The 13,995-nt window shown below is 37.5% G+C and overlaps 1 protein-coding gene and 1 long non-coding RNA gene across 3 annotated transcripts in view; one reads left to right on the forward strand and one right to left on the reverse strand.

Annotated features, from left to right (window-relative positions):
* The window catches only part of LOC145488988 (uncharacterized), a 145,802-nt gene that overhangs the window by 65,453 nt on the left and 66,354 nt on the right, over positions 1-13,995 (forward strand). The window lies entirely within an intron of this gene.
* LOC145488980 (atrial natriuretic peptide receptor 1-like) overlaps positions 1-13,995 on the reverse strand; it is a 41,677-nt gene that overhangs the window by 9,838 nt on the left and 17,844 nt on the right. For both annotated transcript variants that reach the window (XM_081467856.1, XM_081467855.1), the window contains exons 3-13: positions 10,631-10,943; positions 9,816-9,993; positions 9,020-9,194; positions 7,575-7,725; positions 7,057-7,137; positions 4,787-4,981; positions 3,613-3,691; positions 2,202-2,307; positions 1,840-1,920; positions 713-790; positions 196-297 (exon numbers count right to left, since the gene is read on the reverse strand). In XM_081467856.1, coding sequence (XP_081323982.1) covers positions 196-297; positions 713-790; positions 1,840-1,920; positions 2,202-2,307; positions 3,613-3,691; positions 4,787-4,981; positions 7,057-7,137; positions 7,575-7,725; positions 9,020-9,194; positions 9,816-9,993; positions 10,631-10,943 — 1,539 coding nt within the window. The remainder of the gene's footprint in view (positions 1-195; positions 298-712; positions 791-1,839; positions 1,921-2,201; positions 2,308-3,612; positions 3,692-4,786; positions 4,982-7,056; positions 7,138-7,574; positions 7,726-9,019; positions 9,195-9,815; positions 9,994-10,630; positions 10,944-13,995) is intronic.

The raw sequence follows: 13,995 nt of genomic DNA on the forward strand, positions 1-13,995 counted from the left end.
TTTGTCCGGTAGTGCCATCGTCATAGGCCCGCAATTCGTACAAATTATTGCAGCCACATAGCCTTCTGCACACATTGTTCAATGCTAAGGAAGAATATTACCAAGATCTTTGGTTTACCCACAAAGCTCGCATGTTCTATTTCGCACACACTATCAAGAGAGCATGAGCAGTTCTGTTGTATGCTAGTCCATTACCTGTAGACTTCCCCTGGAGCAATACTGCATAACAATACAAATTTCTGGCTCTACACAAGCACCAATGAATTGATTCAAATTATCATGTCTAATATCCCGCATCTAATGACCAAAAAATAAACAGAAAGTCAGTACAACTAAACCCTAAAATGCTTGTGACATGTATATCATCACTGCATTACGACTTAGAAATCTGAAGCATTCAAACTGAAAGCCTAGAACAGTAAAAAAAAAAAAAAAAAAAGGCAATGCTTGCACATGTATCTTTTAAAATATCAATAGCGTCTTCACCAACTGATTGCTGAGCAAACCGCCACTTTAAACAAGAGTTTTAACACTAGCCTTCTTTGCAGCTTTTAGCCAGAAACGTAAAAGTGACATTCAAAAAAGTATGCTTTCCTTCTAGCTTAAACTCTGAACATGGGATAGTAATTCCAGCAAAAAAGAACTTAACGTCAAACAATAACACTGGTAAGTTGTCTCCATTTAGTAACAACAAATAAGACATAATAAATACCTGTTTCAGCTCTAAAAGAACTTTTCTTGTCAAATCTATACGCCCTTTAGGAAGTTTTGCTACCGTTACCATATTTCCCTGCAAGATAAAAAATAAGCCGACTTCTGATTTGGTTAAATGTACTACCATCCCCCTTACGATTCCAAACTCAAACCAAGAGCCATACAATAAATGATCAAAACTTCTTAGTCCGTGCATGATACACTTATTTTTAATATGCATAATCTGGGACCAGATTCACAAAGGCCTTTTAGATTAACACGTCTTGTACGTAATGTTTAAATACAAAAGCCTATAAACAATGATGACGATGAGTTAGCTATGGAGAGCTTCAAAAATTGAACCCCTGATTATTTGGTACAAACTGACACCAGCAATGCAATAACGTTTAAGATAATAAAGATAATTGGCATAACAACATTGTCACTTAAAAGCATACTAACAAAATCACGTCTGCATAAGACATGATAGAATGTGACGATTAACAGTCGGACTCTGTACTTGAACAGGGCCACTTGGAAGAAAATTGAACAATGAAAAATCCAATAAATGAATGCAATCTTCAACTGAAGCTACGTGTGTGTGAAATATTCACCCACGGTTGTGATTGGTCAGTTTTGCATTTCTTTCCCCAATTGCAAATTTAGCAAGAAAATCTTCTATCTATCAATGTCTACTATCAAGATACCCAGCAGTTACACTTCTGAATGCAGAAACACTACGAAAAAGAAGGGTCTTCCCAACAACACAACACATCACTTGACCTTAAACTACATAACATCATTAGTTAATTAATTTAGTTAATTAACTGACATCAATTTATTCTGATGGTAATATGCACATTGACTAGACTTTTTTGGATAGTTTTAAATTATTTTGTGCTTCTACATTTCATCAAAGGGTTTTAGTATTTCATTATTATAATTATGGTTACATGTAGCTGCATTAGGTTCTTCCGTCAAGATGGCTGGATCTTGGCATTGATCTTTTCTTACGAGTTATGGACTGCGAGTACCTCTAGGTCCATACAATTGTGATATCCAGCCATCTTGCCCTCACACTAGCTAGGTCAATAACCCACATATTTTGTACGTGTAAAGAAGCTATCAGTTCACAGTCCACATTACCTTGTAGTTACCCACAGTTGTGATTTTGCCATCACTGCTTTCTTCCCTCATGAGTGGTAGAGCCTCTTCATTTGCTTCTTTCTACAATACAAAGGGTCACGTGTTATAAAGGAATCAACTTTAATCAGTGATTATGACCTCACTGCAAAGCTCTTGGCTTCCACCAGCAAAGAAAACTAGAACCAATCACAATATTATTGCGATTGCAGGCCACCATACTCATGATAAAAGCACAAGTGAATAATATGTATTTGAACAGTGGGAAAACATGTATACAACATAAGAGATTATCACTGACAGTTATGTTCATGTACACAAGTTATAAGCAGTTGATATGGGCATGTTTTGAATTATTCACTTACAATAGCACTTGCTAAAGATGTGTTGGAAGTTCTCCGCTCAAAGCCCAAAAGATTGTAGTCAATTTTCCACAATCTATTCTTCAGTTCTCTTTCTAACCTGTACTGCCTGGAAAAAAGCAAAACAATAAGTTACAGGATGTGTTTTTTAATGACTATTTTGAGGAAAAAACTGAGACCCTTTGTAAGTTTCCTACTTAGAAGACTCACTGAAACCTTACATGTAGTTTAAACAACAGAAAAAAATAGTTTAACCAACCAAATGTTCGAACTGTTGCAAACACTTTCAGCAACATGCAGGTGCCAGCTAATTATTTCGACCAAATGTAAGCTTCTCCCTGTTCTTGGTAACAAATACATGTAGTTGTTTCATCCTGGTTTCATTCTGTGTTTGTTTTTGTTGTTGCTGCTGTTGTTGTTGTTGTTGTTTTTATCAATAACACCCACCACCAACAAGCCCTCTGACAGGTATTCTGTTGTTAATCACCAGCCTGATCTAGGTCATCCGCAGCAGAGAAACTCGACAGGGTGGTGTCAACAATACACCAGCACCCATTAAGAGTACAAACAGATACTGTACTAGTCATGTAACGCTTTGCGTGGTATACTATGGAATATCCCAAGAGTCACTTGAATTTTCATGGCATACATATATACAGGGGTGGGGTGATCCACTCAAAAAATAACAAGTCTTGTCCTGACTGTAGTGTAAAGCTAAGAATACATCACAGGCAGGGCTTGACACCAACTTTTTACACCACTTTCCACTTTGGAAAGTAGATTTCAAATATTATTTTACTTTCCATCTTTCTCCAAAATGGTGGATTTTATTGCACCATACCATGTGTGTTCATTGCACTCAGACCTACTTGGCAGCTCTCTTGATACTGTAATATGGCTATTTTTATCATTTAACTATTTTTTTAATACACATGATTTTCACTAGATCTTTCTTAAGGAAAAGTTACTTTCCAGCATAGCCCATAATCTACTTTCCAGATCGGGTAAGTATTTTGGTTGATTTTCGAAGTAAATTTACTTCCAAATGGAAAGGGGGTAAGTGTCAGTATTGAGCCCTGACAGGTCCAAGCCTGGAATCAGAAGACGGGTGCAATAATCATTGGGGCCTAGAGGCATGGTATGCAAGTCACTGGGATGAGACTTGGTAGTGCATCCCACAACAGCAAGATGATGATGAGCGTATATAGGGTTCTTCGTAATGTGCTAAAGTCAAATGTGGATCCATCACGAAAGTACAACAATTCAACAGTTCACAGCAAGAAATCAAATGTCTGTTTTATTTTCAAACAAAATAAATTAACAATACACATTATTTACAGTCCATAGTTAACTACAGGCTACTGCATTTGAAGTACATGTGAGCAACAGAAAACTTTTAGTGTACAGTACTCACCTGATTAGATTGATCACAAGGAGAAGAGCAAGGAATCCCAAACCACACGAAACTCCTGCAATGATTTCCGTTTTGTTGTCTGAATAAACAAAGATAAATAAATGAAGTTAAATTTTAAAATATGAGAAAAATTATTATTGTGAGCATATGTAATGAAGCTGCATGAGAGAGGGGAAAAGGAAAAAGAGTAATTTTTCACTAGCTGAGTCAAATAGAATAAGTAAAAAATGTTTTTCTCACACACTGCTGGGACCTGGGTATAGGTCATGTGACCTATGGGGTCTGTTACATGTATGTCCCAACCGTACGTTCACAAATTAAATTTATATAAAAGCAAACAATTGCCAAATACTTGTGAATCCTTCTGCAGTAGAGGGCCAGCCTCTCAACATCAAGAATTTGTGAACGGGACTTTGGGGCGTGATGTTCAATGAGTTTGCCTATGAATTCTTAAGGGCTCTGAAGAGTCTCTTGGCCGAGACGAAATGCCATGTCAAGACTAGCCACGAACTTTTCACAAGTATTTGACAATTGTTTGCTTTTGTATAAATTTAATTTGCAAACATATGGTTGGGAATCCTTCTGTGATAGACGGCCAGACTGTCAACATCAAGAATTTGCGAACGGGACTTTGGGCGTGATGCTCAACGAGTTTGCCTATGAATTCTAAAAGTCTCTAAAGAGTCTCCTGGCCGAGACAAAACGCCGCGTCAGACTAGCCACGAACACTACAGAAGTATTTGACAATTGTTTGCTTTATTAATAAATCTCCCAGTGCACTGTGAAGCCAGATATTCCAAGACAGCATAATTCATGATGAACGTTGTCCCTTATATACATTCATTTAATAGCAGTCCAAGATCTCCTAATTTCTAACTCAAACAAAGTCAAAAGACACGTTCAGCACTTTTAACAATTCATTATTTTAAACTTGTACTTCGGAATACATTGCAATAGTTATTGTTTTGTAATGTAGTTGCAAAATACACAGTCAAAGCCCAGTCTGCTTCAAATCACTACCAGTTGGTGACCAGGCAATCATCAATTTTAACCATGCCTACTGCACACTTCGAACCTGAACTTTCCTAGTCATATTTAATATTTTTTTTTGAAGCAAACAATGATCTTCTTTTAAATAATGTGTAACTAGTTGAGAAATACATTTGGAACAAACCTGAAGGTTTCTCTGTCGGAGGAGGACATAGTTCATTGTTAAAGCCACACTTAGGACGATCTTTTGGTGGCATTCTGCCACCACCAACCCAAATCTTGGTCCTATTTTTCCGGAACACAAGTCTAGGAACACCCTTCTTGGTTTGATTACCAGAGGTACTATATGTTATCTGGAAGTCTGCCACTTCAACTAATACTGAAGGGGAAAAAAACAAAACAGTAGAATTTCCTTCAAAAATTTTTTTAATTTATTTTTATTTTTTTGCTTTAAAGATTCGCCATGGGGTAGGATGGCATAAAAAGAACACTAAATGTTTAGATAGTTCTAGTTAGGTGTCCCCAGTTAGCAGTGGGGATTCTCCACTGCTAGATGAAATTGACACGGTAATAAAGTCATTATTATTATTATTATATACAGGCAAAAACTAACGATAGATAAATCCGACGTTTCGGCGACATCTTGGCGCCATTGTCAAGGGAAACTAATTAAATATGCAATTTCAAGAGTAACTAAGAGTTCAGAGTTTCTAATTTGCATAAGTTAGACAAAGACTTTAGCGCAAACTGAGTCTGATTGTACATTTAAACACGTCCTGGTCTTTAAAGGGTATGACAACCTGAGCAGTGTTTTCTGTCGTAGATCTGGACCGTAATGAGGGCTGGTCAGCGACCTTTAAATTTAGGAAGGCTTTGACAGTGGAGTCAACAAGGTGCTTGGGATATTTCAGTTTAGAGAAAACAGACTTCAGTGTCAACAGTGTTCAACCGGTGTTTACGAGCTGCAAGATTGCCCAGGAGTTCCCGACAAGCGAACCTAAGCCTCAGCTCATTGATCAACAATACGTTGTGTATAACTTCAAGTGTGACCAGTGCGATGCTGGTTATGTCGGTTACACCCGTGGCCATCTGTTCGTACGCGTTGATAGACATAGAAGCAAGACCTCGTCAGTACGCAATCACTATGATAATAGACACGCAGGCAGGATTCCAGATGACCTTCGCAATTGTTTTAGCGTGTTGAAAAAATGCCACAACAAGTTTGATTGTCTCATTAATGAGATGTTACTCATTAAACAATTACGACCGTGTTTAAATGTACAATCAGACTCAGTTCGCGCTAAAGTCTTTGTCTAACTTATGCAAATTAGAAACTCTGAACTCTTAGTTACTCTTGAAATCGCATATTTAATTAGTTTCCCTTGACAATGGCGCCAAGATGTTGCCGAAACGTCGGATTTATCTATCGTTAGTTTTTGCCTGTACATGTTTATCTAAATCATTGTTGCGTAAGACTAGCCACGAACAATGTATTATCACAAGTAACTGTCAACTTTATTGTCAATTTTCACTCGTGAATATGTGCGGTCAGGAATCCTTATGCAATATAAGGCGAGATTGCTGTCATCATCTTGTTAGCGAACGGGACTTTGGGCACGATGCCCAATGAGTTTGCCAAGTAGAAAGGTCTCTGATGAGTCCCTTGGCCGGGACGAAATGAACTACGTAAGACTAGCCACGAACAATGTATTACCACAAGTAACTGTCAACTTTATTGTCAATTATTATTATCATCATCATTATTATCATTATTATTATTAATTATTCATTATAATTATTATTGTTGTTGTTGTTGTTGTTGAGTCCCCTACTCAGTAAACCCATCACCTAACCATCCCCCTAAAAACTGGGCAATATAAATAATATGACTGAATGTCAGACAGAAGTATTGTACACTGTACCTCCCCTACCCTCCCCTCAGCATTTAGCAAGTTGCTTTAAACGTTTGGGATGGAGGGGAGCAATGTGAGAGTAAAAATGCCTGGCTGAGAACACAACAAAATGACATGGTCATTACTAGAAACCCAGAGCCCAAACACTAACCATCTGGTCACCACATCTCCAACGAAACCAAGAATAGAGCTTCTCCTTATGGATGGGATAACTGTTTAAATGTATCAAACAAGGTTATCTTCTCCAAGTGGCACTAAATACAGTGGAACCTTGATGTAACGAAACCTCTAGTCCTCAGGATAACAATCGATATTCCTTGGCCCAATAATAGTAAAACGTGGAAAAGAAACAAGATATAACAAAACCTTGTTACAGCAAACACATTTTGCGAGCTCCTTGACTCCTTGAAACTTGTACAAGAAATAATTTCCTACGGATAGTCAATCCAGGCAGTCAAAAATCATCCTCACAGCCAATAAATGTGCCTGGTGCCCAGCCCTTAATAAAACCCAGGCTGGTCTAACCTTACACCGTACTTACTGTCTTTCCTTATGTCCATTAAAGTCAGGTTAAACTGTGCATCGCCATTTTCATCTAAATGTACTCTGTAACCCTGGATACCTGTTTCAGTGAAAACAATAAGTCAAATTATTGACTGTAAATATTTTTTGCAATTAAAGTGGATCTGGCAATTAAATGGACAGAATTTTTGAAGCAAGAGAAAAAAGGATATTGCTACATAGGTTCAGAAGAATTGGTATCCATCTATTTGTGCCTAAACTCCTTCTCCAAATGAAGACAACAGAAACAAACACAGGGCACAGAGGAACCAATTCAAATTCAAGTTGAAATACAGTTCATTAAGTATCTAAGACCATGCATAATTTTTGCTAAATTCAAAAAACAACTGCAGCATAAATTGAGCTTGTTGACTCTAATCATTGTATGTGATCAAACTAAGCATACTGAGATCATGTCTGTTAGTAATGATTCTACATTAAAGATGAACTAACATGAACCAACAATGGTCATCATCCAAGAGAGAAAAAACTACTCACTATCAAAAGTGTAATCACGAAGCTGTGATAGTATTTCCTCTCCTGAAGGGGTCTTATTACGTGCCGCAGCACCATACTGTGCTAGAGTTTTATTCAAGGCCACTCCATACTGATAGACAGCATTATACAAGTAGGCAGCAAATACTGGAGGCTACATAAAACAGAAACAATTCATGATAATACATGATGCACAGTAACTGCAAATAATAAACTCCACTACTTTATCCAACCTTACATGTAGTTTGGCAGCATGTATATGGAACAATTCTGTAACAAATAGACCAATGTTACAAAATAATGTCATTTCTAACTTGTACTTTGAGGACTGTTGGAGTTTTGCAATTATCACATACATGAGTACCACACGTTCTTTCTAAAGGATAGCACACTAACAAACTACATTGAACAACACGGATTTTCTGCAGGTTCCAGTTTTTAATTTTGTTCAGAACATTTTCATGGGCTTTTTGTCACCACTGACCAAAAACAGTTGGGCTCTGGGAAGGAAATTACTGAGAAGGAATCTGTATTATAGTAAATGGTTTGAACCCTGGAGTATCAGTAGTTCATATGGTGTAATCGTCTGGCTGAGGGTAGTTCTGAAAAGAACTGTTGTTGGTGACTGAAGTTTCAAAAGTCATCTTCAGAGTCCTGCAAGACCTCTAACAGATCAACTTAATTCAACTAATGATAGACAGACCTCAAACAGATCAAGTTCATTTGACTTACAGTTCAGATGGATCAAAACTTACTAGGACCAGCAAATGACTGCTGACAAACTTTACACAAGTTACAGCCAATACCATCATAGCTTAATTGACCAATCACTTTCAACGGTCCAGACTTATAACACCATTGGGTTGACTCTGAAGATGACTTCCGCTCAGGTTGTCGAAACATTAGTCACCAACAACAGTTCTCTTCATAACTTCCCTCACCCAGATGATCACACCACATGACTTCCGCTCAGGTTGTCGAAACATTAGTCACCAACAACAGTTCTCTTCATAACTTCCCTCACCCAGATGATCACACCACATGACTCCGCTCAGGTTGTCGAAACATTAGTCACCAACAACAGTTCTCTTCATAACTTCCCTCACCCAGATGATCACACCACATGACTCCGCTCAGGTTGTCGAAACATTAGTCACCAACAACAGTTCTCTTCATAACTTCCCTCACCCAGATGATCACACCACATGACTCCGCTCAGGTTGTCGAAACATTAGTCACCAACAACAGTTCTCTTCATAACTTCCCTCACCCAGATGATCACACCACATGACTCCGCTCAGGTTGTCGAAACATTAGTCACCAACAACAGTTCTCTTCATAACTTCCCTCACCCAGATGATCACACCACATGAACTAAGGAATCTGTATGTTTGGTTCCTACAATAACAATGCATGATATAACCTCAACCATGTTCGTATGTACTTACTGTCATTGAGTAAACTGAGCTATTGTAATGTTGACTGTAGAAAGGACTCTCAGATGTCTTATTCTTGACCTCTGCAATGAAGTTTTGGTAACTTTTGCCACGTGGATTTTTAACGGCCAATATCAGGGCAGCCGGCATGGCTTCTTTGATGACTGCGCGGGTGACAGTGCTGTTTCTAGAAGCAAAAGGAGCATTCTGAATGTAAGGTTTGCATTGCACCCAGGGGCAGGAGAACAGACAGGCCTCAAGAAATCTCCTGGCTGGTTGTCAAGGACAAGGAGAGGTGGCAAATGGTATCTAGACAATCTTGGGTGTCACCCAATGTTTAGTCCAATCTCTAAGTCTCAGAAGCCAGAAGTCACGAGTCGAATTTTTCAGTGTTTTATTCACCTCGGAGTCTACATGTAAGTTTCTTTATACATCTCAATCTTGGATTTGTCAATGATTGGTCGCTTGGGTCAGTTTGATTATTTTGAAAATCTCAGGCAATTCCCAACACTACATGTATTTCCAAGGACAGGGGCTCAAGCCTCAAGCCTCAAGGATCAAGGATGGTCATTGGAAATGCTGAGAAACAGCATTACAATGTATAAGAATCCATTCTGTGGGTGGGGCTCACATTTACTTTCTAAACTGAAACAAGACAAGTTATCAGTACTGGCAATATTTTAATTAAACCCCACATTACAACCCTCCCATTAATACGATCAACTCATTATCGAGGCCACTTTATTCTTAACAAATACAATTTGCAGACAGAACAAATATAATGTAACACTGACAGATTCTCACTAACCTTTGAAGAGCAAGAAGGGTATGATAAAACCACCAAAAGTTCTGTTTTTTAGCCAGGGTCACCATTAACTGGTTCAACTGGAATATAACGAAAGCAAATTCTCCATTGATCATTCCTTCTCCTTTGGCAAGATACAGTGTCTCCAGTGCATAGTCATAACTGGCAATCACTAGAACAACTAAAACAGACAAGGACCCAAATCAATGTACTTTTCACAGACTTTCAAGGTGCTTTCAACACCTGATCATGCAAATGATTTACATGAGTGCTAGTTTCAGTATAAAATTGGCCTCCTGGAGACTAGAACAGGCAGTGGGTTGTGTCCCCTCATGTAAATACTGTGTGAAATGGAAAGTCACACTTAATAGTGAGCAACTTAAATCTGCATACATATACAAATTTTCATCTGCATTGTACATGGATGCCAACCTGGGTCAGGGAGATTGACAATTTTATCCAAAGGTACCATTGATAATGATTTGATTATCAGCTTCTTCCATACAACAGGTTAATGGACCTCCTTAATAGCACTGTCTTCCAAAAGGCACCCCAATAGCAATTATATTGACATGCAGGGAATTGCCATAGAGGAAACTGACTAGACGTCAAGTAATTATTTAGCAGACCTGCTTTCCCAGGAGCAGTTTGGAGAGCACTCAATCAGCTTCTGTCAAGTTACCCCTCAGTGGAATCTCGAGAAACTCTTACACTTCTCTCCTGGTTTCATAACAATTTATTACACTCCTCTTAATTTGATCAGACTGCAGAAATTCTCTATACATGTACTGATTGTCAAAACTGACGTATGTACTTACTTCGTGCCTTTTCTTTTATCTTCCTCAAAGCTGCCCTGAACTCTGCCTCATGTTTCAAATAGCGGTAAAACGCCTCACTAACCACCTTATACTCATAAGCTACATCAATACCATCTTTCTCAAATTCCTTCACCAGATGCTCTTTCAAAGATTTCCACTGAGTAGAATCCTGAAAAATAATAGCCACTCGAGTCCAGTTGTATGTAGATCTTAGAAGACTGACGACACTCGGCCCCACTTGGGAGTCAACCGCAAATGTACGAGCAAATGTGGGATACTTTCTTCTATCAGACAAATCTGCAGAACTGCACATCTACAAAAAAAAAAAAAAAAACATTACAGAGGCATAAAATCAATTTACTTCGGATCCTTGAATATTTGATGCAGGATGTTCAGTGCATTCAATGCATGATGTTCAAAACTCTCCATACAGACACCTGACTGTATAATATGGACAACAATTGAAAAGAGTACTTCTTTAAAGTTAGCCATGCCTACAATAAGGCCAATGGATGCTTTAACTCAGTTGCAGGAAGCAAAATTCACACTGTGCACAACAATTTCCTAATAGTATGTTTCATTAAAATACAATGTGTGCATTTCGGTTTAACATATTTTCAAGTCAGTTGTTTTATCTATAATTATTTAAGCAATGGAGCACTTTATCCGTGTTTATGTAGCCTCATCTGAACACCAGGGGGGTTCGGGGAATTTGAGACAGTTACGCAAACTTGAGATGCAGTTGAGGGTTTCCATCACTTTCAAGAATTCTCCTAGCCCCCTAAGTGTTTAGATGAGACTATGTAAATACAAAAAAGTTCTCTTATTGCTTTTATAAAATGTTCTCAAACATACATACGAATCTAAAATGTCACAACCATGTTTTCATACTCTCATCTTAACACACCTATCGACCAATGAGAGTGTGCGTAGTATCTCAGTTATTTTATAAATACATGTATGCCCATGCACAGTTCCAGACATGCATTAATAACTGTTACAGCTAAATACAAACTAGATTCACTTTTCATTATCATGTCACTGACTGAAATCCCTTTAACTTTCAAACTCACAAGTACACTGTACCAGTATTTTCTCAACTCTGTTTAACTCTCTTTTCTACCACATCTACATTTATTTTTAACGAATTCAGTTTAATTTGAGTATAAAAAAATCCCTTTGTGGATAGGCAGTCACATCCAAGCACTATTAAGGCGTAAATCATCAATGAAAACACTAGACCAAAACTAATAGACAGGTGACAAAGGTTGGTTAAAGATTTTATACTGTTGACGACCAGCAAAAAAGGTCTGCAATGCATCCAATACTTGAGTTATTTTATGGACATTGATCTGGTTATGCCTATACCAAGTCTTTGAAACCATGAAGACCTACATCCTGTAATACATATATTTGCGTAAGTCCCAATCCCAAAATTGTCTTAAAAAATATTTCCCTTGTAAATCACATTTATCTACCCTTGAATGCAAAACTGTTGCCATAATTAACCCGTATTAACTAAAAATAATTCCCAATTGAGCTACAGTTTACAGCCTCACATGTTCGATGTTTTGGTCTCATAGTGTGTATTAAAGTCCATACACCAATTACTTTGCAGATCCAAACATGAAACAAATATTTCAAAAAAGAGAAAGAGAAAGTGAAGAAGTTCAAAACACCCACAAGCAGTTTCTTGATTTTTAAACCAGTTAAACTGGATTAGAAGGCAAAAATCACACCACTGAGTCACCTTGTGGAGAAAAGGTGAAGCTTAAGAGAAATCTGAGTACTGAGATTGAAAGTTGCCATTTGCAAATCTAGCCATATTAAATTAATAAACAAATACAATAATACTTCCCCTTGTAGTTATACGAAGCATCCCACTTTGTGTATGCCACACAAAAATTAATAAGACACATCAGTATAATTTCCAGAGGTGAATATAAGAATTGGACCTTCTGACTGATCGAAAAGCTCATCATATGACGCTATGTTCACCCCGCTGGAGCTTGTTTACTACGCTCACCATCTTTGCCATCTCAGCAAGTAAACATGGTGGACAGTTGCTGAATGAAGTTTTCATTTATTTGAAAGACGTCACTCCAAGTCCAGGATATTTGAAAGGATGGAGAATTTTCAAAATGACTGCTGTCACCCTTGGACCAAAAATCTTTTCAAGAACTCGTATTCAAGGCTTTTAAGAATTGTAAACGCAGTGGTTGCTTCAATCGCCAGCAGGTCAGATCAGTTGATCGAAATTTATTTTTCATCAAACTAAAGCTACTCATTTTTAGGCGATGAGGACAACTGTGAATGAAGTCAACAACAATAAAACAAGGGTACCGGGTGAATTCATTTTTCGTAGTGTTTCCCTTGTTTGTTTTACTACCGAACTCAATGAGTAAATTGATTGACAATCGATGTACACGTAAGCTTATTATTAAAACTACAGCTGCAAAGGTGTACGCACACGAACAATTGTGTCTGTGTTTTTATGTTTTAGTCCGTTATTTTGTAGTCCTTGATATTCACCTCTGAAAATTATACTAAAACAATTTTTCACCTCAGGCTCAGTGAACATTGGTGAATATTCACCTCAACTTTGTCTCAGTGAATATTCACCAATGTTCACTTTGCCTTTGGCAAATAATTGTTAAATATTACTGATGTTTATAAATGCAGTGTTGGATAAATTCAGTCTTAGTGAGTTCAGAAAATTTGGTTTAGGTTCAAGATCACAAAAGGCTTCTGTTATCAAACTTCTCTGGCTTCCACTGACAGCAAAAATGGTACTGCATGTACATTTATACCCAAATATTTTTTATTGTGGCTACCCTGCAGAAACCAAATCCCATTATTATCTAGTCCGTTCTACTTAGCTATTCTGACCACTTAACAGAGCAGCAACAGAGATTACAAGGCATGCATCAAATTCTGACAACAGGTTGAAATGAAAAGCATATTATTGTATCAGCCAGTCTGAATGTCCAAGATATAAGATGACTATACATGGCTTTGCACTGAAATAACTTTAAGTGGACTTAGTATTGAATATCTATCCCACATATGTAATATATAAATTACTGTTTTGTGATTGATTGATTAATTACATGTAGGCTTGATCAAACCATCTGAAAGTTTTTCTCTTACCAATAAAGAGGAAACCGTTTTTTTTTTTTTTAATTTTAATGGAAAACAATATTAGACACAACACAGGTGTATGTAGTGTATGCACATAAATTAAATTTAACACTTAGCAGTTCTATTGTTTTTAGCCTTTTAGCATTTTAACCATGAGACAGAGTGGTAGATTAGTGAAGCCAAAACATACCGATGTCATTTACATTAAGTCGCATTAGTGAATA

Source organism: Orbicella franksi, chromosome 6 (assembly GCF_964199315.1).
Source record: "Orbicella franksi chromosome 6, jaOrbFran1.1, whole genome shotgun sequence".
Lineage (NCBI taxonomy): Eukaryota > Metazoa > Cnidaria > Anthozoa > Scleractinia > Merulinidae > Orbicella > Orbicella franksi.